The 26,061-nt window shown below is 43.2% G+C and overlaps 1 protein-coding gene across 2 annotated transcripts in view; it reads left to right on the top strand.

The window, feature by feature from the left end:
- LOC310696846 (A.superbus venom factor 1-like) overlaps positions 1-26,061 on the top strand; it is a 71,104-nt gene that overhangs the window by 24,186 nt on the left and 20,857 nt on the right. For both annotated transcript variants that reach the window (XM_083482894.1, XM_083482893.1), the window contains 15 exons: positions 367-561; positions 2,027-2,188; positions 2,308-2,437; positions 3,514-3,585; positions 4,593-4,793; positions 12,448-12,559; positions 15,053-15,138; positions 15,284-15,423; positions 16,682-16,894; positions 19,124-19,190; positions 20,490-20,576; positions 20,986-21,189; positions 22,346-22,421; positions 24,265-24,427; positions 24,934-25,029. In XM_083482894.1, coding sequence (XP_083339020.1) covers positions 367-561; positions 2,027-2,188; positions 2,308-2,437; positions 3,514-3,585; positions 4,593-4,793; positions 12,448-12,559; positions 15,053-15,138; positions 15,284-15,423; positions 16,682-16,894; positions 19,124-19,190; positions 20,490-20,576; positions 20,986-21,189; positions 22,346-22,421; positions 24,265-24,427; positions 24,934-25,029 — 2,004 coding nt within the window. The remainder of the gene's footprint in view (positions 1-366; positions 562-2,026; positions 2,189-2,307; positions 2,438-3,513; positions 3,586-4,592; positions 4,794-12,447; positions 12,560-15,052; positions 15,139-15,283; positions 15,424-16,681; positions 16,895-19,123; positions 19,191-20,489; positions 20,577-20,985; positions 21,190-22,345; positions 22,422-24,264; positions 24,428-24,933; positions 25,030-26,061) is intronic.

The raw sequence follows: 26,061 nt of genomic DNA, 5'->3' as shown, positions 1-26,061 counted from the left end.
TAAAATTAATTTCCCACATTTTTAAACAAACAAACCAACACACATCATAACTGAACTTGGTCCAATGTTAATATCATAATTAAATGACTTCCTCAAATTCCCTTGACTGAATTTCATTGTATATGATTGTAACCGTTTTCCAAAATACTATCTCATAAAATTTACTTAATCCTCTTAACATCTTTATCTATTTTCATCTTAACTTTAAACATATTGTTTTATAATTTCACATATTTAAATCCTTAGCCTATTTTGCAAGTATTTCTATTTAATTTATCTTAGCATATTTGAATAAATAGTCTTTAAACAAATCAGTGCTTCTTAACTCCCTTCATGTTAAACAATAATGGCTTCTTCAACCATCAGATCTTGACTAAGGGGAAGGTGTTCAGGGTTGGAAGGCAGCCCAAAGCACCAGGACAAAATCTGGTGACCATTTCCTTGCCCATCACCCCGGATCTCATCCCTTCCTTCCGGATTGTGGCTTACTACCAAGTGGCGAACAATGAGATTGTGGCCGACTCCGTCTGGGTGGATGTAAAGGATACCTGCATGGGAACGGTAAGTCACTCTTCTCATGGATTCCTACAACATCAGTGCAAGCCTTCTTCTTCCTACAGCCATATCAAAGGTGTAAAGTAACTCTTCCCCTACTCAAAGCTTTTCAGAGCATATGACTTGAGAGTTTCCCCCACAAAACTGTTTGGTTTCTGGTCGGAAAATAAGTAGAACCTAACAACATGCATGCAAATATATTCACCTTTAATAACTTGTAAATAACCTGACACTAGGGAAGGGAGATGAATTCAGTTCTTATTTTAACGCAAACTTACTGAATTTGCACTTCCTAACATGATACGAGAACCAAAATGCAGCTATCCTTGGAAATGCACATTTCTCTGAATTTTGTGAGGGAGTTTTCTTTTTAGAAACATAAATTTTATTAGAGTTTATAAAGAAAACTACAAAGATTATTGTCAAATATCTTTTTTGGGTCCAAACTAAAACATTAATCCAGGGGCAAAAAGACGAGAGAGATAGAGGAAGCAGTGGCGTAACATGGGTGGCTGGAGGGGCCGTGGCTCTGGGCACATTTTTTTGAGGGGGCGCAATGAGGCGCCCCCATGACTGGCTCCTTCGTCAAGGCCAGAGCTATGGGGAGGGAAGCTGTGCCCAAGTTGGGCCTTCAGGGCCCAATGCTGTCAGCCGGCCTCAGTTCCACTCCCAAGTCAGGCCTGATCCGGGGGCGGAAGAATCATCCCACGTTTTCTTGACTTATTGCTTAATTGTCCCTCCCCAATGCCTGGGTAAGGGAAATGAGCTAGAATGACAAGTTTATATTGAACTGCGGAATCCATGTAGCAAGAGTGGCTGCAATCCTAGCCTCACTTAAGTTGGAGTAAGTCTTGCTAAATGCAATAGGACTTCCAAGTAGACATTGTTAGGTTTGCCACCATATATGGCTTTGCGATTGGGCCCATAGCCACTAAACTATCTTTGTCTGTGGTGTGCAAGGCTCTTGTTGTTGGAAAAATACTAAAAGGGCTATTCCTTTGGGAATTCATTTATTTGGAGATGTGCAGGGAAAGTACCGTATTTTTCGCTCTATAAGACGCACCAAACCACAAGACGCACCTAGTTTTTGGAGGAGGAAAATTTTGGCGCAATGAAAGCAGAAATCCCTCTTGCTGTTCTGGCTTCTCTGATAGCTGCGCAGCCTGCATTCGCTCCATAAGATGCACACACATTTCCCTTTACTTTTTAGGAGGGAAAAAGTGAGTCTTATAGAGCAAAAAATACGGTAATTGATTTGTAAATAACTGTTGATGACTGAGATATGCATGTTTATTGTGTGCTACATATGAAACGGTTCAAAGTATGTATATTTCCACATCAGCAGAATACAAAACAGAATACAAAAAATATACTAATTGCAGCTGAGCGGAAAATCCCAGATGGAAATGGGAATGAATATCTGAATGGATATGTATGAAACTAAACCACCTGGTTGTCTTTGTCCAAACAGCTGGTTGTGAAAGGTGCAACTGAGGCAGACAACAGGATTCACCAGCCAGGAACTCAAATGAAAATCAAACTGGAAGGCGATCCAAATGCTCGGGTTGGTCTTGTGGCCGTGGACAAAGGCGTCTATGTGCTAAACAAGAAGCACAAGCTTACCCAAACGAAGGTGAGGCGAGAAATTCCTTGGGGTGGGAGCAGTGGGATTTTGATCCTCCCCCTACAACTGGAAACATGCTGGGCATATACATTTATTTTTTCTATCACCTTGTGTCTCCTCCATACCAGATATGGGACTCAGTGGAAAAGAGAGATATTGGATGTACAGCCGGCAGTGGCAGGAACAATCTGGGGGTGTTTGAAGATGCTGGACTTGCCCTGGTGACCAGCAATAAGCTTTCCACACCACAAAGATCAGGTATTATTGGGGAAGGTGTTGGCGTTGTTGAGATGGCAATGGAGTTCCAGTATGAGAAAGACCTTTCACCTTTAATTTGAATTCAGCCTGATCTTTTATTGCCCTTCTCTTCTCTTCCCTCCCCTTTTATGAAGATCACCCGCTCTGAGACCCCACAGCTAATTCTCCCCTGGCCTCCTCGCCGGCCCAAGTAGGACCAATTCAGCCAGCTAGCCCTGGGGATTAGCTAAAGCTTATTTCCCCTAAATTGATTTTTGAATTTTGAAAATAATAATAATAATAATAATAATAATTAATTTACACCCCGTCCATCTAGCTGGGTCCCCCCAGCCACTCTGGGCGTCTTCCAACAAAACACTAAAATACAATAACCTATTAAATATTAAAAGCTTCCCTAAACAGGGCTGCCTTTAGATGTCTTCTAAAAGTTTGGTAGTTGTTTTTCTCTTTGACATCTGGTGGGATGTCAATATTGAATATTGTTATTCATTTTTTTATTCTGTGTTTTATGCTACTTTTATAATTAAGTGTTTTAAATTTGTTGTTAGCCGCCCTGAGCCTGGTTTTTGAACCAGGAAAGGTGGGGTATAAACAAACAAACAAACAAACAAATTATTATTATTATTATTATTATTATTATTATTATTATTATTATTATCAGGGCCTAGACTTTTTTCTGGCTCAAGCACTAGCATGATGCCCCAGGATGCCAGACAGGGGGTGGGGTGGGGGTGCAGGTTCTTGGACTGAACTGTCCCACTACCCCCCCACTGTGTGATATGTCAATACACATGACAAATCTCAGAAGACTGCTATTTCTAAGAAACAGCTTCAACAACCAGGACAATCAGCAACACTCCACATTCCACCCCCTGTAAGATGTCTTAATGAGAAATGGCAGCTATCAGGAGTTCATTGTCACATGTGTAACATGTAGTTAAGCCTTACATAATTGGACTCGTGGGAACCACTTTTACATCTACACGCATAAAGTCAGTCTCCACAAGAATTAGAATACAGTGGCGCTTATTTCAGTTCCAAACAATTACTTCCTGTTCCTCCCTTTTCTACTCCAGAGTCAAAGTGCCCTCAGCCTGCAAGACGCCGACGCCGCTCTGTTATGCTCATTGAATCCAAAGCAAGCAAAGGTATGTGATGCACGGCAAAGGCTCCATTTGCCACGTGAAATCAAAATAATTTGAGTCATATTGAAAAAGTAACACCTAATGGCCACAAGAGTGGAAGAATATTGTGCCTGTTCAGCTTTAGCACTGGGGATTGACTGTTGATACTCATGCATGGTCCCCCCTGTGGATGGATTTTCTTCTCCGTTTGAGGTGGCTTCCAGTTCCTGCTCTCTCAAGGAACAGGCTAGTGTCTGACAGAGAAAGATCACTGTCCATCAAGCAAGTATCTCATTGTACCTCAGTATCAACAACAAGAGGAAAAGCCAAGAACTCCTGTAGAAATTATTGTGGAGGACCTCATTGTGTAGTGAAGGAGCACGCACACTGCATGCAGAAGGAATCAGGCTCAATCCCCAGTAACCCCAGTTTAAAAATATCTCAGTGAGGCTGGGAAAGACCTTGAAGAGGAGCTGCCAGTCAGAGTTGACAGTGCTGTACCAGTGGCCTGACTCTCATTCTCTCTAATATCACACTAAGCAATCCACTGCCTATCGGTTTGGAAGTGAATTGGGCAACACACACACCCCTCAATGGTAGTAATTTCTGCTTACTCGGGGGACTCCCTAGGTATGTAGGAGTATAATAGTTGGAAGTTTTAATTCCTACCTGCAAGATGGCCTATTAAGGACATATATGTAGTAACATTCAGGACTTATGGAAATTGGGAGGCTGTTGGAGTTGAGAGAAAGAGGTTGTGGAAAAGAAGGGAAGGGAATTAGCCTGCCAAGGGCCCTGATGTAAACAATAAAGCAGTATCATAAAATGGCAATCTATAAAAACTAGCAAAAATTCAAAGCACATTTCATATCTCCCTGGAAGCAGACCAGAATAGGACGTGGTAATTAGTAGCTTATTCATAATATTTATCTGTATTTTAGCTTTCTTCTGACTCCTGTTATGAGCAGTAGAACAACACTGGTGTGGGGAACAGACATTCTTTGATATTTCATGATGTTTGCATGTTGCAGCCGGTCAATATCAGGATCGGGTGCTAAGAAAGTGCTGTGAAGATGGAATGCACGACAACCCCATGGGCCACAGCTGTGAGAAGCGGGCACAATACGTTGTAGATCAGACTGAGTGCCAGAATGTCTTCCTGGAATGTTGCCGCTACATCAGAACCATAAAGGATGCAAACAGACGGGAAGATGAACTGCAGTTGGCAAGAAGCAAGTAGAATTTTTGTGAATAATAAAAATTCAGGGGCGCAATATTGGGGAGATGGACAACTTGGTTAGCGAGCTGCAAAATCCTTTCCTACGAGGGTGCCAATCTCGCTTGCAGTATTGAGACCTGGGCAGTGTTGAGCTGACCCACCTGCGCCCACCAGAATTCAAGTTCTGGGTCCATTTTTGTCTCCTCTTCAAGAGACATAGCTTGCTCAAGTAGTCATAGCTTGGTTACATAGGGACATGGGTGGCACTGTGGTCTATTTTTTTTTTTAATTCTTTTTATTAAGTTTCTTTTAAGCATACAAAAAGAAAAAACAAATACTTTCCAAACAGTAAAAAGACAAATAGGCACTAAAAAGAAAAAAGGAAAAAAGAGAAAAGAAAAGGAAAAAGAAAAAAAAGAATAAAAAAGACAAAAAAGTAAAACATCGACTTCCTTCCCTACTGATTTTGGGTTTCTGCTTTTAATAATTTCCTTTTTATCGCTGATATTTGTTTTTAGTTTAGACATCGAAAGTTTTATAACAAACCTGCTGTAGTTGGTAAGTTTCTAAAGTTACCTTCAAAATAAACCATGAATTTATTCCAATCTTCTTTTAACTTTGTAGTTTTTTGATTTCTAATTCTTTGCGTCATTTTTGCCAATTCAATGAAGTCATATAATTTTAATTGCCAATCTCTCACCATTGGAAGGTTTGTGCTTTTCCAATTTTGAGCGATTAGCATTCTGGCCGCTGCTGTTGAATATTGAAACAGAATTTTATCTTTTTCTTGAATTTCTTTTCCGACAATCCCTAATAAGAAGGCCTCTGGCTTTTTGGGGAATGAGTATTTAAGTATCTTTTTTAGCTCATTATATATCTGATTCCAAATTTTTTTTATTTCCTCACATGTCCACCACATGTGTATGAAATTGCCTTCTTTTATTTTACATTTCCAGCAGGCCTTATTTTCAGTTTTATACATCCTACTTAGTTTTTCTGGTGTTAAGTACCATCTGTATATCATCTTTTCTAAGTTTTCTCTAATTGCAGCGCTTGCCGTAAATTTTATTCCCTCGTTCCACAATTTTGACCATTTTTCATATTCTATATTATGCCCCAAATCTATCGCCCATTTGACCATGACTTCCTTAATTTCTTCATCTTTCGTGTCCCATTCCAATAATATATTATACATCTTAGACAGTATCTTAGATTTACTTTCAATTATTTCAATCTGAAATTTAGACTTCTTTTCATTCATTCCTGTTTTTTTATCTTCTGCCCATTTTGCATTAATTTGATGATACTGTAGCCAACCCGTCAGCTTCTCCTTTAGCTCTTCATACGGTCTTAATCTCCAGCTGTCTTGGGATCTTACCAATAGGTCTTCATATGTCAATTTTCACTCTTCCAGGTTTGTCTTTTTAATTGATAAGATATCTGTTGGGGACAGCCACCAGGGTGTTCTCCATTCTAGCAGTTTTTTATTTTTTCCCCAAACTTCATACAAGGGACCTCTGATAATATGGCTCGAAAACCCTTTATGAACTTTTTCTTTATTTGCCCAGAGGTAGGCATGCCAGCCGAACCTGTTGTCAGCCCCTTCTAGGTCTAGTAAGTCAGTGTTCTCTAAAGTTATCCAGTCTTTGACCCAGCATAGGCAGGCTGCTTCATAATATAATTTTAAATTAGGTACTGCCAGTCCTCCTCTCTCCTTTCGATCTGTAAGTAATTTGAATCTGATCCTTGGCCTTCTTCCCTGCCATATGAATCTTGAAAGAATTTTCTGCCAATCTTTAAATATTTTGGGCCCTCTAATTACAGGAATATTTTGAAATAAGAACAGCATCTTAGGGAGTATGTTCATTTTTATTGCTTCCATCCTGCCCAGCCACGAGAGATTCGCTCTGTTCCAAACATCCAAATCTTTTTTCACTTTATTCCATGTTGTCGTATAATTATCTTCGATTAAGTTTATGTTTTTGGGTGTGAGCCAGATTCCTAAATATTTTTTTTTTAGCCATTTTGATTCCATATTGTCTCTCTAATCTTTCCTTCGCATCATTTCTCAGATTCTTCATCAATATTTTGGTTTTAGTTTTATTCAATTTAAAGCCCGATAGTTTACCGTACTCCTCCAGTATCTCCAGTGCTTTGCCGATGCTTTCTTGCGGCTCTTCTAAAGATAACATCAGGTCGTCCGCATATGCTTTTAATTTATACTCCTTAGATCCTATTTTAATCCCTTTTATCTCCGGCCTTGACCTTATTTTATTCGCCAGGACTTCTAAAACCAAGAAGAATAAAAGCGGGGAGAGGGAGCATCCCTGCCTTGTTCCTTTCTCAATTCTAAATCTGTTTGTAAGGTTGTTATTTATTACCAATTTGGCATATTGGTTTGAGTATATTGCCTGTATTCCTTTCAAAAATTCGCCCTCAATCCCTGCTTTTTCTATAGATTTTAGTAGAAACCACCAGGAGACATTATCGAACGCCTTTTCTGCGTCTATAAAAATCAGGGACGCAGGTATATTATTATTGATCTCCAGATGTTCAATTATATTTATGACGTGCCTCACATTATCTTTCAGGAATCTGTTTGGGAGGAAACCCGCTTGGTCTTTGTGGATTAGATTTGTTAGACATTTTTTCAATCTGTTTGCCATGATATCAGCATATATTTTGTAATCGTTGTTTAATAGAGATATTGGCCTGTAGTTCTTCATATTCAGTTTATCTGTGTCTGGTTTGGGGATTAGTGTTATAAAAGCTTCCCTCCAAGACTCGGGTATTTTCCCTCCTCTTAAGATGTTGTTCATGGTATCACAGAGCACTTGTGCCAGTTGACTTCCCAAAACCTTGTAATATTTAGCCGATAAGCCATCCGGTCCTGGTGCTTTTCCCAATTTCATTTTTTTTATCGCATTCTCAATCTCTTCCTTGCTTATGGGTCTATTCAATTGAAGTCTTTCTTCTTCTGTAACAGTCTTCCCTGTACAGCTCTCTAGGTATTTTTCTATTTGGGCTGGATCCTCTCCTCCTTTTTTATATAGCTTCTCATAGAATTTAAGAAAAAAAATTTGTATTCTTTTTGGGTCTATTATTAATTCTTCCTCTACCATTATTTTATTTATGACATTCTGTTTTTGTCTTTTTCTCAGTTGCCAAGCTAAGAATTTCCCCGTTTTATTCGCCGATTCAAAATATCTCTGCCTCATTAACTTAATTTTCCATTCTATTTCCTGGTTCGTTAACATTGAATATTGCGTTTGTAATATTTTTATTGTTTGGATGCTTTGCTCATCTTTCGGGTGATCTATTAGTTTTTTCTCATGTTCCCTTAGCTGTCTAAGTATTTCATCTATCTTTTGCTGCCTTATTTTCTTCTTATAATTATTTTGCTGGATAAAGAGTCCTCTTAAAACCGCCTTGCTGGCGTCCCAGACTATTTCTATGTTTGTTCCAGTGTTGAGGTTCGCATCGAAGTATTCTTTTAGTGTGGCTTTGGTTTTTTCGATAACCTCATCGTTATCTAATAGGTAATCATTCAGCCTCCATCTGAAGCCTCCTTGCGATTCCCCTTTTATTTCCAAAGTTATCGAGTTGTGGTCAGAGAGGGTTCTCGGTTGGATTTCGCATTTTGTAGCTCTAAGTGTAATTTCCCTTGAAGCCCATATTTGGTCTATTCTTCCCCAGCTTTTATGTGCTTCTGAAAAGAAGGTAAACTGCTTTTCTGTTGGGTGCTTATGTCTCCATATGTCTGTAAGATCCATATTCTCTTCCAGATCTTGAAATGATTCCGGCAGCTTTCCTTGTTTTCGTTTTTTCTTTTCTGTTTGTCTATCCAATTCTGGTGTCGGCACTGCATTGAAGTCTCCCAATAATATCGTCTTATTATTTCCTAGTTCTAGTAACACTTGTTCTAATTTTTTGAAAAACTCTGACTTATTTGAGTTTGGGGCATAGATGTTTACTACGTTGATCTTCTCTCCCTGAAAGCTTATTTGAACCCCCAGTATTCTTCCTTCTTCGTCCTTGTAGGTCAGTTTGGGTTCCCATTTTTCGTCAACGTATGTTACCACTCCCCCTTTTTTTTCTTTCCCGGAATTTATAAATTCTGTTCCCAAATTCTTATTTACTAATATATGTCTGTGCCTTTTGGCTACATGGGTCTCTTGTATACAAATTACATCCAATTTTTTCTTTCTCAACACATTTACAATTTTATTCCTTTTTGTTTTTTCATTCAGTCCGTTCACATTCCATGTTAAAATTTTAAGATTCATTATCACTTTTATCTGCTAAAAAGTCAGTAATTTGTCGATTTAGGTTTTGACCAATTTAGATTCGGGTGTTTTGGTTCTCTGTTTCCTCCTGTTCCTCGCCTTCCTCTTCCTCCTTCGCCTCCTCCTCCTCCTCCTCTCCCTCCCCCACTCCTCCCCCGTCCTCCACCCTCCCCCCCAATCCCATACCTCCCTCCTCCTCCCTCTCTCTGTCCCTCCCTCCATATCTTTCCACCAACCCCCCGAGGTCTTTTTCATATCTGCGGAGAAATTTACTGACTTCCTGAATCTCTGTTATCTTGAATCTTTTTCCCTTATAGAAAAAGGAAATCCCTTCAGGGAATTCCCATCTGTGTTGTATACCATTCTTTTTCAAAGTGTTGACTATCTGTTTGTAGCCCTCTCTCTTGCGAAGGAGTCTGATTGGTATTTCTTTAAAAATAATGATTGGTTTCCCATCAATTACCAGTTTCTTCTGATAACTTTCTCTCAGAATTATGTTTCTCATCTCTATCGATTTAAAGATCACCAAGCAGTCTCCTGAGAACTTTTTCTGTTTGTTTTGTTTCTGTCTTATTTTTATTCTAAAAGCGTTTTCTATTGTTTGTGCAACTTCGTCTTCTCTCAATCCTAACCACCTCGCCAGTTCCTTTATCATTTTTCCTTTTATGTCTTCATCTCTTGCTTCTCCTATTCCTCTAAATTTTAAATTTAGCTGTTTTTGTTTCATTTCCATCAAGGCTAAATTATCTAATACTTGGTCTTGGCTTTTGCTTAGTTCTCCAAAGTTCTCCTTAATTTTTTCAACTTCTCTTCTCTGGTCTTTCGTCTCTCTTTGTATTTTTTTATTTGATTCCTCTAAGGACTTTGTTCGGACCGTTAGATCTTTAATTTTGTTTGACAGTTCCCCTACCACATCCTCTATTTTTTAATCAAAAGATTCCTGCATCTCTCCTAACTTTTTTTCCATATGTGTTTCATTCTGTCTGAATTCCTCTTTTATTTTCAACCATAAAGCATCTAAGTCTCTTATTTCCTCTTGCCTTGAAATTTTCCTCTCTATTGGTGTTCCTGCCGACTTTTTTCCGTCTCTTCCCGCCATTTGCCCGGTCCACTCCGTCCTTCCCCCCCTATCTTTAAAGATAAACAGACTTATGTTTCTTACAGCTCTCCCCTAGAGGGCGCACAATCTGGGTAATTTTAATTATCTCGAGAAAGGCTCCACTGGCCTGCCCCTTGGACAGGTCAGAGCACTGTTGTTAGGTTCAATAAAAAGGGTGAAGGGAGAAAGGAAGAGGGTAAGGCAAAAAAAGGGAAAAGAGGGAAATGGGGAAAAGGATAACAGGGAAAGGAAACGGGGGAGGTACCGAACAGGCCAAGTAAAACAATAAAGGAAAAATTTGGGAGTCTTTCTTTTGGTCTGACTTCAGCCACTTGTTTGGCTTAATCCAATGTTCAAGCTTTTGTCAGCAATCCTGCTTATTACAGACAACGTTCCGGCTTTAGTCAAGTTGGTATTTCCGTAGGAACAGCCGAGATTGCAAATAAAGGAGGGGGGTGAGAAAGGAGGGGGGAGGCGCGGGGGAGATGGGGAAGCGGGGGATGGGACGGGGCTAAAGGTCCAACAAGTTTCCGAGTCTCTCTGCAGGGCTTGGATAGTCCGCGAGGGGAGGGGAAATGTTCAGCAAGTTAACCACGACTGAGGGAGACCGCAGCTTCCACAACTCAAATCAAATCCAAAATTGCAATTGGGTCCATCAAAGTCCAGCCAAGTCAAAGTTCCAACTAAGTTGCAGCCCAGTGGGGACAGGAACTAACGCCACGTATGTGTACGAACTCACACGGGGCTCTCCTCCCACTACTAGCCAACTGTAAAAGCGGGCAAGAACTGAAAAGCTTGAAAAAAAAGAGGGAGAGAGCGGAGGTCTGAAATTGTCTTTCCACCGCTATCAAGATTAGCGGGGCTGGTGGAGGGGGGATAAGACTCGTTTCTTCTATGCTTTAAGCTGGCCGTCTCTCCTCACCCCCTCCCGCCTTCTCCGTCTCCAATTATCGCCTCCGTTCGATCTTCAGTGTTTCTTTTAAGTCTCTCTCTCCCAACTCGCCCTTAGCAGTCTATGCGATACAAAGTCTCTGAAGTTTTCTTTCCGAATTGTTACTTTCTTACTTAGATACTTTTGCCCCGCGAAACTCCCCGCGGGGACTTTCCCTTCTTCGTTCTACAGCGGGTGAGTAAAGGTTTCTTTGTTTCACTCTCCCGATTAGCGTCTCAGCGCCATCTTAGATCCGAAATACAGGTCGGGCTCCTTAGTTTTAATCTGTTCGCATCCAACGCGCCTTGGGCTCTGTTTTTCAAATTTTCGACTCTGACATTTATTAAACAGCCCCAAAGGCGATTGCTCTTAAAATTACGGAGATTTGTCGCCGCTTTCAGTGGGAGCTCGAGGCATTACTGCATGGGGTCCGCAGGGCTTACCATAATGCGTCTCTTGGTCCCGTCGCTCCTGAGTCCATCCCAAAATAGAGAAAGCTCAACAGAGCTTCGGGTCTCTCCGACGCTGCTGGTTGCGCTTCCCTCAAGGGGGCCCCCCTTGAGGTTTCGGGGGTCGCAGGGGTGGCACTGTGGTCTAAACCACCGAGCCTCTTGGGCTTGCCAATTGGAAGGTCAGTGGTTCGAATCCCCGCAACGGAGTGAGCTCCCGTTGCTCTGTCCCTGCTCCTGACAACCTAGCAGTTCAAAAGCATGCCAGTGCAAGTAGATAAATAGGCTTCAGCAGGAAGGTAAACAGCATTTCCGTGTGCTCTGGTTTCTATCACGGTGTTCTGTTGCGCCAGAAGTGGTTTAGTCATGCTGGCCACATGACCTGGAAAGCTGTCTGTGGACAAACGCCGGCTCCCTCAGCCTGAAAGCGAGATAAGTGCTGCAACCCCATCATTGCCTTTGACTGGGCTTAACCGTCCAGGGGCCCTTTACCTTTAAAAAGGTAAAGGACCCCTGACAGTTAAGTCCAGTTGCGAATGACTCTGGGGTTGCAGAGCTCATCTCACTTTACTGGCTGAGGGAGCCAGCGTTTGTCCGCACACAGTTTTTCCAGGTCATGTGGCCAGCATGACTAAGGCACTTCTGGCTAACCAAACACCGTTTACCTTCCCGCTGGAGCGGTACCTATTTATGTATTTGCACTGGTGTGCTTTCGAACTGCTAGGTTGGCAGGAGCAGGGACCGAGCAACGAGAGCTCACCCCGTTGTGGGGATTCGAACCGCTGACCTCCTGATCGGCAAGCCCTAGGCTCAGTGGTTTAGACCACAGTGCCACCTGCGTCTTCCCTTTACCTTTACCTTTACCTTTACCATTGATAAATCTGTGTCTCCTGTTTCCCCAGGTGACATTGACGATGAGTTCTTATCGGATGAAGAGATTGTCTCTAGGACTGAGTTCCCAGAGAGCTGGTTGTGGCAAACAGAAATTCTGACTGCACCTCCTAACGATCATGGGTATAAAGTTTTTTATGGCTGCATTCTTCTTTGGAGAACACTGTCTGCTCTATAGACTTAGGCAGCATTCCTATACTCCCTTACAGGAAGTAAATTCCATTAGCACAATGGGAATTGCTTCTGGGTAGACATGTACAGGATTGTGCTGTATATCTAGTTTGAAAATAATTCCTTCTTCCCAAAGACTAGGAATCTTGAAAGGAGTAATCATCAGTGCCTTCACCAAACTACAATTCCCAGGATCCTTTAGAGAATGCTATAAGGGCTAAGAACCTAGACAGCATCTTAAAGAGCAGAGACATTACCTTGCCAACAAAGGTCCGTATAGTTAAAGCTATGGTTTTCCCAGTAGTGATGTATGGAAGTGAGAGCTGGACCATAAAGAAGGCTGATCGCCAAAGAATTGATGCTTTTGAATTATGGTGCTGGAGGAGACTCTTGAGAGTCCCATGGACTGCAAGAAGATCAAACCTATCCATTCTGAAGGAAATCAGCCCTGAGTGCTCACTGGAAGGACAGACCCTGAAGCTGAGGCTCCAATACTTTGGCCACCTCATGAGAAGAGAAGACTCCCTAGAAAAGACCCTGATGTTGGGAAAGATGGAGGGCACAAGGAGAAGGGGACGACAGAGGATGAGATGACTGGATAGTGTTCTTGAAACTACCAGCATGAGTTTGACCAAACTGCGGGAGGCAGTGGAAGACAGGAGTGCCTGGTGTGCTCTGGTCCATGGGGTCACAAAGAGTCGGACACAACTAAAAGACTAAACAACAACAACAACAACATAAGGGCTAAGATGGGATAAAGCTTATGTAAACGCATCATGTAAATTTAGCTTTCAGTTTATCAAAGAGCAAAAGCAAGGATGATGCAAAACTTAATTGCCCTGCTTTTGAGGCAAATTTGCCTGTCTCACACAATGCAAGCATGGATGGGAAATCAGTCTTGTCTCTAGAGATGGCTCTGCTTCCAGGTTCCTCATCCTGGAAATGGAATGAAAAGGAAAGATCCTCCTCCCTGACTACGTGAAAGGGAAGGGAAGTTGCCAAAAGTATTGCACCTGAGCTCTTGCCTGCTAGTTTGAACACCAAGCTTCGGAAAGAGTGGATTTCAGTTAGGTGTGAGGAAGAAATTTGGTTTCAGTTTCAAATTAAAACCTACCTGCCATATTTCAAGAGGTAATAATCCAGACACAAAAAGAACCACACCAGAACCACATGCAAGAAATTGAAACCAGGACATTTCCTTTAAAATTCCCCCCAAATGGGAATGTAGGACCCCCCCGCCAAGAGGACATGTCTGGGAATTCCCAGGTATATGACAACTCTCCCTAATTCACACTTCCTGAAACAATATGGAAAACGAAGAACAGCCTTCCTTAGCGATTCACACTTCTCCAAATTGTGCTTGCGGTTCTCTAAACAAGTAATGTGTACACGATGCAAATGCTAGGTGAAGGTATGCATAGAAATCCCTTTACGAGGGAAAAATGGTTGCAAAAATGTGTATATTAGGAGAAGTTTGCATTAAAATACTGATGAGTTTTTATGGTGACTTAACAACAGGACTGTACAAGGGTCCCCGATTATAAAATCATAGAAAACGGGAAATACGTAGTCACTCCAGCAACATATCTCTATTTCCTCACAACCAGAAACGCAAGAAGGGCTTTCACTTTTGCTAGAAGCTCGGCCTTGCCCTCACCGGTTCTGGAAGGCTCCTATAGAAGAGTCCCGTACGCACAGTGACTTTACGCCTGCCCATTCGGGGAAATAGGAACCCCCGAACATATATATTTTTAGATGTCCTTTTTATGTTGAGATTCATAGAGACACCATTGATCCTTTGCTGAAGAGGCTTGCCGATCTTTCAGACAAGTCTAAACTTAATTCTCTCCTCTTAGGCAAAGATCACAAGACCACCTGGCTGGTAGCCAGATTCTGCGCCCAGATTTGTAGGCACAGATCATCCTCTAGAATAAAATAGCTTACTAGGGAAATGCTGAAGTCGCCCTTTGGGGTGCCTCAGGGTCAAATTTTATGGTAGCCCAAATCTCAGTTGTACGGGTGTATGTATATATCTGAATTTTAACTCATGAGCTATTGCTGCAATCTGCTCTGACTGTATATTTTATCTTTATGAACGCTGTTTTTATTGTGTTATGCGAGTTGGTCTTTGACCGTAATAAATTATCTGGTGACTTAAAAGCAACAACAATAAAGGATGGTGTGGAAATGTGGGCAACTGAGAGATACTGAAACTGGTCGATTTGCCCATCCCTAGCTTCTGCTTGCTGGTTAAAAGCCCCTGGGATCACAGGGCACCCGAGCGACCATGTCCCTTCCAGCTGGAGGGCGCCTGAGAAGGGCACAGTCGCCCCCTGTCCCGCAACGTGGTGTGTGCCCCTGCCCAGGCAGCTTCCTGTGTTCTTGTTCCATCTAAGTCTTCAGCTACACACAAATATAACATGGCACCTTTCTCTCTGAATCCAGGGTCTCATCCAAGACAGTGTCTCTTTTCCTGAAGGATTCCATCACGACTTGGGAGGTGGTGGCTGTGAGCGTTTCAAACACAAAAGGTGAGGAATTCTTGACAGCAGGTGGAAGGCAGCGGCTGGGGAGATGAAAGCAGGCTATGTCCACCTCAGTAAACACCTTAGGTAGGTGTTGTTCAGCTTCTTTTGATTCTCAACCTCCTTCCTTTCCCATTGGCTCTCCTTGCAGGGATCTGCGTGGCTGACCCTTACGAGATAACTGTCATGAAGGACTTCTTCATGGATCTACGGCTACCTTATTCAGTAGTGAGGAATGAACAGGTGGAGATCCGAGCTGTTCTCTACAACTATAGGCATGAAGATATCGTAGTAAGTGATTACCTTTCAACAGGGTTATTTGATAGTGATGATTTTATGTTTTGTTTTGTTTTGTGCAGTTTGTTTTGTGGTGTATTGTGTTTATTTTTACACTGTTGGGTTCTTAATGAAAAGTGGCTTAGATATACTCTAATAGGTAAGTTTGTACTACTACTGATATTTGTGGTAGTGCCCCATCTAAATGTTCTTTTTTATTGTACATTCATGATTTGTGTTCATGATGCTATCACGGCAATCATATGTTAAAAAGTACTGTTTGTGCCTGCAAAGATTTCAGGGCGGTCACACTGGTTCATTTCCAATCAGAGCCTGTTCTGTAACTTCTCCTTTTTTTACTTTATTTCCCCAAGCATTTGAGGAATTCAGTTAAGATCCTATAGAATATGAACTGAAGTAAATGATCTTGCTAGCTTTAAGCACAAAATGTGGAAAAGCCCATTTTTCCTCCGCCAGTGGTGAGGATGTTAATAGTACATACACTATCCCACCTCCTGCCAATCCCTAAAGAAGGTTAAAAACACAAAAAGTAAGATGAGCGCTTATGCAAACTCACACTTATGTGGTGTGTCTGTACATCAGGCAGCGCTCCTGGCAAGACCTCGGAGGACTGACTCACTTACTGATCCAGCATTCAGTTTGGTGGCAAGTGTGTTTGTAGCACCAGCTGTGAAGTGGTGGTACAAACATGGTAGAGCAGATGCGGGTGGCGCTGTGGTCTAAACCACGGAGCCTCTTGGGCTTGCCGATCAGAAGGTTGGCGGTTCGAATCCCCATAACAGAGGCTCTCATTGCTCTGCCCCAGATCCTGCCAAACTAGCAGTTTGAAAGCATCCCAGTGCAAGTAGATAAATAGGCATCACTGCAGCGGGAAGGTAAACGGTGTTTCCGTGTGCTCTGGCTTCTGTCATGGTGTTCCTTGCGCCAGAAGCGGTTTAGTCATGCTGGCCACATGACCCGGAAAGCTGTCTGTGGACAAACGCTGGCTCCCTTGGCCTGAAAGCGAGATGAGCATGGCAACCCCATAGTTGCCTTTGACTGGACTTAATCACCCAGGGGACTTAACCACCCGGGGTCTTTTACCTTTACCTTTTACAAATGTGGTGATTCATGGTGCAACAAAAGAACCTATAATGAAAACAATGTGGTTCACCAAGGGGAAAGCAAAGGAGACACAGAACCGATCCAAGAGGGAACACTGCCTTGGCAATGGACCTAGTAATGGATCACCGCCCTTTCTCTTTCTCCTCAGGTGCGGGTGGAGCTGATACACAACCCAGCCTTCTGCAGCGCCTCCACTGCCAAGGAAAGATACCGACATCAGGTCACTGTTAAAGGCCAGTCCTCCAGGGCGGTGCCATTTGTGGTTGTTCCGCTGCATCTGGGACTGCATGACATCGAGGTCAAAGCAGCTGTCAGGGGACAGTTTGTGTCTGATGGTGTGAAGAAGAAGCTGAAAGTTGTGGTATGTAATATGTCCAGTGAAAAAGAGCTTCTGAATACCAGCTGCTGAGAATCACAAGTGGGGAGTTTGCTGTTGTGTTCATGTCCTCCTTGTACACTTTCATATGCATCTGTTTGGCTACTGGGACTAGATGGGCCTGTGGACTGAGCCAACAGGGATCACCTTAGGGAGGCAGTAGGATGGGAAACAATGGTTTAAGCATGAGAAAATAATTGGGGAAACATACTCCTGCCAACCTAGCAGTTCGAAAGCACGTCAAAGTGCAAGTAGATAAATAGGTACCGCTCCAGCGGGAAGGTAAACAGCGTTTCCATGCGCTGCTCTGGTTCGCCAGAAGCAGCTTAGTCATGCTGGCCACATGACCCAGAAGCTGTACGCCGGCTCCCTCGGCCAATAAAGCGAGATGAGCGCCGCAACCCCAGAGTTGGCCACGACTGGACCTAATGGTCAGGGGTCCCTTTACCTTTACCTAGGTGGTGATTACAGACTTTTTTGCACCTTTACAATAGTATCTGAACACCATGGAAATTCAGTAGAACTCTGGTTTGCACCATAGTGCATGAGCCTATGAGCTTCTTCAGTTCTAGGCAGTACATTCAAGCCATCGCCTATTTTCCAATGCCTGTTGTCTGTCAGTTGACCACACGAGGGCACATCTGCATTTTTCTTTTTTAATCCAAGGAAGTACGGCTGGCTAGGGCAGTTTAAGTTTAACTGGATATTTTGGAGAGAAATCCTGTTTTTGTTCTTTGTAGCCCTACGTAATTCCACATCAGTGGTGCTTCCTCAGCGTTGTCACGTTCTGTTATTAGCTTTTTTCAGTGCCATGCCGCTAATTTAACACACTTACCTCACTGCCCATGGAACCTTTGTCATCAGCCCATAAACCTGGGGACACTCTGTTCTGTCACTGCTTCCAGCAAAAATAAGAAAAACACATGTGATCCGCTTGCTTCTCTTTCCCCCCACATATTTCCCTGGCATAATTTGATTACTGCTGCACTTTGACTAAACGTTGTTTCCATGTATAGCTCAGAAATAGGCATCACTAAGTGCAAAGGAGCTTCCTTCCAGGTACATCTACTTAGAGAGGAGAGTGAGTTCCATCTGGGAATAAAGAGTAGCAACAATAAAAATGAAATGGGATGGGGCAAGCACTATGTAGAATCGTGGTGAGCACAAGGAGGTGGGGGCATGAGAGCCCGGATACCTGATATAATCCGAAAACTAGGATATGCCAAATGCACACTGCATGGCGCAGTGGAATGTAATTGTTTTAGAAAACCTTTTTGCACTGCTATCGGCGGCAGGCCTTAGCTCTAGGAAAACCGAAATTTCAGTAGGAAAGTGTAAACATTGTATGTGTGGCTTTTTTTATCATCCACAACTCACTGAAACACAGTTCTCTCAGGTGGGCACCATTGCCATTTTAAGAGAACAAGGGAGGTGGTCATGGCGAGTTCCGGCACCTCTTTTTCTAGAAGAATAGCACTGAGTATGGTTCATACCCTAAAAACTGAGCCTTTGGGGTGGTATATAAACTTAATTAAGAAAATAAATGGGAACAACTTTAGCTATTCAGGGTATTTAATGATAACTGCAACCTCCACTTGAATAGCTAGGGGTGGGGAAATGTTTGCAAAACAATGCAGATCCCATGACTTTCTGTGGGGTTTGCTCAGGATGAAATTCTGCTGCACTGAATGCACTGATAATTGGTGGGTGGGTGGGTGTTTTGCACGGCGTGCCATTTGGATTTCCCAAATTTAGATGACTGCTGTAGAGGAGGATGCTTTTCACAAGTACCTCAGGGTCTGAAAAGAGCTCTCTCTTCTCCTGGTGGGCTCTGTCAGCTTGCTAGGACACAGGTGGGCTTCCTAGGGCATCAGGGCTGACCTAAGAGTTGACGGAATGGAATCTGTGACTATCCAGCTGTGGTGGCAAAGCACCATTAAGGACAGGTTGGTGCTGCCTATGGATGAGGGACTATGGACCCCAACCCAGGATTGCTACAGTGCCTTAGCTACTGGGGATTTATGGGGCTGACCTGAACCTATTTCTGTGTTATATTCAGGCACAAACATGTAGCTGAGTCATACTGCATTTGCAACAGAAGCTAGATCTGATGCATATGTTTGCCCTGTCCTGCTGCCTTTTTGAATTGCTCTTTGATGCCATGTTAAGTAATATTTGCAGTGAGACTTGTTCTGTTCTTTCTTCTTGCCCCAGCCTGAAGGGATGCAGAGAAAACTTGTGAGCGTCATTGAGCTGGATCCTGCTACGCAAGGGAACAGCGGTAACACTCAGTCTTCAGCCTCCCTTTTCCTTCTCTTTCTTCACCCTTGGAAAACTGGATTGACTGGAACCCAAGTCAATTCTAGACTTACCTTAAATTTTATAATTTTCTGCTGCTGCTTCCTCACCTGTTTTCCCCTTCTTAAATAAATCTTTATTCATTAACATTTCTAAACATTTTTTTTAACTTTCACTTTAACCCAACTCTTAAAGTTAGTGCCAATGTATTTTAAAAACTTAAATATTTATACATAGTTAGACAAGTAGTCTAACTACTTTTAAAATGAAAGTAAAAAAAAAAAGTTTCTTTTTAGTTAGACAACTTATATTTGTAATAGCTTAACCAAAACTAGTTCATGCCAACCTAGCAGTTCGAAAGCACGTCAAAGTGCAAGTAGATAAATAGGTACTGCTCTGGCGGGAAGGTGAACGGCGTTTCCGTGCACAGCTCTGGTTGGCCAGAAGCGGCTTAGTCATGCTGGCCACATGACTGGAAGCTGTACGCCGGCTCCCTTGGCCAATAAAGCGAGATGAGCGCCGCAACCCCAGAGTCGGTCACGACTGGACCTAATGGTCATGGGTCCCTTTACCTTTAACCAAAGCTAGTACCGGTAACTTTTCCAAAGAGTATACAAGCCACACTGAACACCCTGGGACTTATTTCTGTGTGACCCAGAATGAGTATTACTATGACGGGCAATTGCCCAATTTATTAAAACAAGAAAATAGAATTGACTCTAGATCCAAAAATTCCTTATATCTGCTGTTTGTTAATGAAAAAGCTTGAATTCTGTCATAGCAGTTACAGTATCTGGTCCCATATTCCTCTGGGTGAAGGAATGCTCTTTGAGGGTGTCAATCTCCGTAGAACCATTGAGTGTTAATAACTGCACATGCACAAACAGATCAGTCAATCAATCAATCTAATTCTTGGAAAAAATAAGAGGGAACATGGGAAGGTGAGGATTCCTGATCACATGGGTAGCCTCCACAGATGCAATAGGCTCTCCACTGCAAAAGCAACTACAATGGTACCTCTGGTTGCGAACGGGATCCATTCCGGAGCCCCATTCGCAACATGAGCAGAACGCAACACGCGCCTGCAGGTCATGATTCGCTGCGTCTGCGCATGCGCGTGACGTCATTCTGAGTGTATGCACATGCGCGAGCGGCGAAACCCGGAAGTAACCCATTCTGTTACTTCCAGGTCGCTGCAGGACGCAACCTGAAATGCATAACAAGAGGTATGATTGTAATGTTTCTGTCTCGTAATTTTCCTTCTTTTCCTCCCTTTCTTCAGATGGAGTCCAGGAACAACAGGTCCAAGCCAAAGATTTAAGTGATATCGTTCCCGGCACAGAGCCTGAGACCAAAATTACTCTCCAAGGCAAGAACCAGTTATTTTAACATGCAGAAGACTAGGCTTGTAGAAATGAGAATGATCAGAATCCTACCCTGCTCTACCTTTGCGAGCAGCCCACCGGCACGAGGTGCCTGAATTGATCCATACAGCAGGCAGGGCCTCCTCTGCTGATCTCAGTGAGTGTGGCAGGTGGACAAAAGTTTAAAGGCTTTCAAGGGAATAACCCTTGAATTCATTCTGGAAGCTAACTATACCAAGCTCCTGGTGCAAAGGGACAAGGGTGACAGAGAAGAAAACTAGCTGGAAGAAGGAGGCAAGAGCTGTCTGTGCTTAGGATCCAGCTAGGCTAAGATTGCAACCCCTACAAGGTCTCTACTGGCTTTCTGCCTGCTTGGGTTCACATATTTGCTGCTGTTGTTCTTTTTGTGGTCAGGAGACCCCGTGGCTCAGATTATTGAAGACTCAATTGATGGGAGCAAGCTGAACCACCTCATTGTAACTCCCTCTGGCTGTGGGGAGCAGAACATGATCACCATGACGCCATCGGTTATTGCAACCCACTACCTCGACACCACAGGGCAGTGGGAGAAGCTTGGGGTGGATCGCCGCTCCGATGCAGTCAATCAGATCATGCGAGGTAAGACAATCGGGTGTCTCCAGAGCTGTTCTTCCTCCAGCTCGTGCATAGGTCTGTCCATGGCTTCTTGAGTTGTTCATCCATAGAAACACTGAGTTCAGAATCCTCAAGAATGCCACAGAACTGCCTATGCCTCATAGCGGTGCCTGTTCTGCTCTTTGTTAAGATCTTGATGGGGTAAAGCAGCCCTGTTCCTCAACTGGTGTTCTGCCAAAGCTACAAAGAGACCAGAAGGGAAAGCTGAAAAGGACACAAGGAAAAAGGTATATGCAAAGGAAGAGCAGATGAGGCAGTGCAGCAATTAAATACAGTGGTACCTCAGGTTATAGACACTTCAGGTTACAGACGCTTCAGGTTACAGACTCCGCTAACCCAGAAATAGTACCTTGGGTTAAGAACTTTGCTTCAGGATGAGAACAGAAATCACGTGGTGGCAGCGCGGCGGCAGCAGGAGGCCCCATTAGCTAAAGTGGTACCTCAGGTTAAGAAGAGTTTCAGGTTAAGAATGGACCTCCAGAACGAATTAAGATCTGTAAGCTTCTGTAAAAGGGGGATGGAGCAAAGTTTCTTTCTGTGCAGGGTGAGTGCCAGTTGCCTGTCTGGATACATTTGTCTAAGCCAGGCATGTCCAAAGTCCATTTTGGGGGCCTAATCCGGCCCGCCAGTCAGTTTAATCTGGCCCCTGTGGCAGTTTATTTCCTGGGGTAAAATCCTAAAAAAACCTCAACAACTTTGGGGGTGAAATCATGAAAAAGCTCAACAACTGCAATCCAACAACTTTGGTCGGCCCTTTGGTCAGCCTTTCACTTCATCAAATCTGGCTCTCTTTGAAAAAAGTTTGGACACAACAGGTCTAACCATGGGTAGGCAACCTAAGGCCCGGGGGCCGGATCTGACCCAATCGCCTTCTAAATCCGGCCCGCGGATGGTCTGGGAATGAGCGTGTTTTTACATGAGTAGAATGTGTCCTTTTATTTAAAATGCATTTCTGGGTTATTTGTGGGGCATAGGAATTCATTCATATATTTTTTCCCCAAGGTATAGTCCGGCCCGCTACAAGGTCTGAGGGACAGTGGACCTGCTGAAAAAGTTTGCTGACCCCTCTAAGCAGCTGGAGCAGCATTACAGAGTTCTGTTTCTCCTCCTCTCTTTCTAGGTTACGCCCAGCAGATGGTGTACAAGAAAGCAGACCACTCCTATGCTGCTTTTAAAGACCGCAAGGCTAGCACTTGGTAAGGGCAGTACTCTTATGGCTGTATACTTTCAGATCACCAGTGGGCTTTGCAACAGCTTTCACCCCTTGCATACTATTGACCGTCTAATATTTTTATTCTCTTGCTCCCACTAGCTAACTCTTCACCTTTTCCTTCTCTTCACTCCTTTTGGCATGCTTTGTCCTAAATTCCAATTCCCTTTCCCCCAACTGTGCCATTTTTTGTCTCGCTGCTCCCTACCATTGGAACAATCAAATATTTCAGACCAAAATATCTAATACAGCATCCATATTTCCAGCTACTCAGTGTTCCAAAGCCCTGCCCCAATGCTAGAGGTGGGGGACATGTTTGTCCAGTTTGAATTTTAATGTGAACCTACCAAATTTTCACTTCCCATTCCAGTATGCATTGAAACATAAATTATTATTATTATTATTTTACCAACTTTGCCTAGCACAACAGCTACATCTGTACTTGTGCAGGGTCAGCCTTGCCACTGTGACTCAAGGATTGGTAACTTCAAGGTTGGACTGCTATAATGCGCTCTGTATGGGGCTGCCCTTAATTCTGGTCTAGAGCTGCAGCTAGTGAAAAACGCAACACCTAGGCTACTCAGAAGTATGGTCTTATTTTATGAACTTTACAATATGGACCTTACTCTTAGCATTGGCTGTCAATAAGATTCTGGGTCATGTTGAGAGTTTTGGTCTTGACCTACAAAGGGCTAAGCAACTTGGGATTAGGATACCTGAAGGCATCTCTCTCCTTACTGTCACCCATGAAACCTCAGTTAACAGGAACCAAGGGCAGGGCTCTCTCTGTGGTGGTCTGCTAATTCCGGAACCACTTTTCCTCTGAGTTTTGGCAAGCCCTCACATGAATGGAATGGCCTTTCAGTGTCTATTAAAACCACACCTGTGCTCCCAGGCCTTTGCTTAATTTCATAATGTTATTAAAGTGGTACCCCGCAAGACGAACGCCTCGGAAGACGAAAAACTCTCTAGACGAAGGAGTTTTTCGTTTTCTTAGCTGCTTCGCAAGACGCATTTCCCTATGGGCTTGCTTCGCAAAACGAAGCTTGCCCCACAAGCTCCAGGGATAGCGGGGAAGTGCAGCGCGTCTTCCCCGCTGTCCCCGGACCTCTTTTGAAGCAAAGGGCGGCGGGGAGAAGATCGCTTCTCCCCATTGCCAGCCCCGCAATCTCCGGGGACAGAGGGGAAGGCGCACGCACCTTCCCCTCTCTCCCCGGACCCCTTTTGAACCAAGGGGCGGCAACGGGGAGAAGGTCTCCATAGGAACACATTGATTGATTTTCAATGCATTCCTATGGGAAACCGTGCTTTGCAAGACGAAAAACTCGCATGAAGAAAAAACTTGCGGAACGAATTAATTAATATACCACTGTATATATTTATATATTTTTATTCTTTTCTGGGTCAGCTGCATTTCATTCTGTGCCGTGATTTGAATGTTGGATGGTTATTTTTAAATCATTCTATATTATGTCAAGACGTCATCTGGAAGGTGATCTAGAAATGTTTTAAGAAATAACTATTCCTATTTTCCTAGAGCAGATTGGATCTCTGTGTTATCAACAACCCTTTTAAAACTAAAATAGTAATGTAGTTATTACAGTCTGGATTTTATGCGTTTCCTTCCCTTTTGACCTCGCTGTTTACAATACCCCCCATACCATGTGTATTTAAACCTACACTGCAAGATAGGACACCCTGCATCTGACGAAGTAGACTCTAATTCACAAAAGCTTGTGCCACAATACATTTGCTAGTCTTTGCAGTGCTAAAAGGCTCTATTCTGTTCATGATCAGATGGTTGAGCTGAAGCATCTTATTCTTTGCAGGCTAACAGCGTACGTCGTAAAGGTCTTTGCCATGGCTTCCAAAATAGTAAACACTATTAACAACGAGGTGGTCTGTGGAGGTGTGAAGTGGCTGATTCTGGAGAGGCAGAAACCAGATGGAATTTTCCATGAAGACGCCCCTGTGGTCCACGGAGAGATGTTGGTACGCTTTCTTTCTGCCGCTTGTCCTTTCTGATAATAAATCCATGTATTTTCTGGTTCCTAATTCAGAAGAATCAGTTGATAGACTGTCTTGCAGGCAGGTGGTCCTTCAAGCCTTTTGTCCGATGACAGTTTCCTGCAGGCCAGGTTCTTTATGGAGGGGTTCACAAAGAGGACATGGTGGTGAGACATACCCCTACCTACCACTGTGGCTGCTGTGTTACTTTTCTGCAGTGCTATTGTTGTGCAAACCACCAAGGCAAATAGCTTCCCAGGGGATATGCAATCTGCAAAAGATGGGAGAAAGCGGAAGACATCTTTTAAAATACGTTGGGTTCTTAATTTTCTAAGGTGGTCAAATTTCTGGTATGTTCAGGTTTGCTTCCACTGCCTCCACACCACCCCCAACTGCCTGTACTTCTGAGCTATGTTTTTGGTGGGAGATCTGTTTGTGTGAACCAAACACATTCAATTGTTCTTGCCCCCCCCCCCTTTGCTTCCTTCTAGGGAGGTTATAACGGCGCTGAACCAGATGCATCATTAACTGCTTTTGTCCTGATTGCATTGCTGGAGTCCAAAGACATCTGCAAGGATCAAGTCAATGTAAGTATCCTTGAAGTGGCAAGAGACATTATAAGGTATGGTCACCTTGAAAAGCAATGACTTCCCTTCTTCCCTTTCCGTGGTTCATTTTGCATACCATACATCCCTGCATATTTCACATGAATTAAACCAATTTGGTAATCCATTGTTACACCCATCAAAACTGATTTACACTGTTGAATTTATCATAATGCTACCAGCGTTTTAAAATCAACACAATTTTCACTCATATATTTAATAAACATTTCCCAGTCTTCTTTAAACGTACATTCTTCTTGTTCTCTTAATCTATAAATTAAATCTGCAAGCTGCACGTATTCCATCAGTTTAAGTTGCCATTCTTCTTTCATTGGGACCTCGCTTGTTTTCCATTATTGGGCTAACAAAACACAGGCCACAGTAGTAGCATACACAAATAGTATTTTTTGACACATGGAAATTTCCCTCTGAACTATCCCCAACACAAAGGACTCTGGGTTTTTTGGAAAGGTACTTTTAAACATTTTTTCCCAATTTGTTATATATCATTTCCCAATACTCTTTTACAACATAATCACATTCTCAGTTCTTTCTCACGTTGTCCACTTTTTGCTACTTCCTCCCTGTTAACCTAGTCATAAGCAGAACCATAACCTTAAAAGCCTTTGGGACCCAAGGGAGCGACTAAACTAGCACGCCTGTGCTGCATCATGCCTTCATTTCAGTAAGGCTTTGGGTGCCTTTTAGTGAGTTGCACAATCGCTCTTTCCCCCCATGTAGCGCTAGCTCACAGTTTAGGGGATGGGGAGCTGAAAGGAGAGCAGAAATTGGAGACCACTTGCAGTGATGTAGTGGTCAATAAGCAGCCAATATGGTGAGGTGGCACTGTGGGTTAAACCCCAGAGCCTAGGGCTTGCCGGTCAGAAGGTCGGCGGTTCGAATCCCCGCGACGGGGTGAGCTCCCGTTGCTCGGTCCCTGCTCCTGCCAACCTAGAAGTTCGAAAGCATGTCAAAGTGCAAGTAGATAAATAGGTACCACTCCGGCGGGAAGGT

This window comes from Podarcis liolepis, assembly GCF_965112155.1.
Source record: "Podarcis liolepis genome assembly, chromosome: 17".
Lineage (NCBI taxonomy): Eukaryota > Metazoa > Chordata > Lepidosauria > Squamata > Lacertidae > Podarcis > Podarcis liolepis.
The sequence above is the reverse complement of the archived record's forward strand: the minus strand, read 5'-3'. Positions and strand labels throughout refer to the sequence as shown.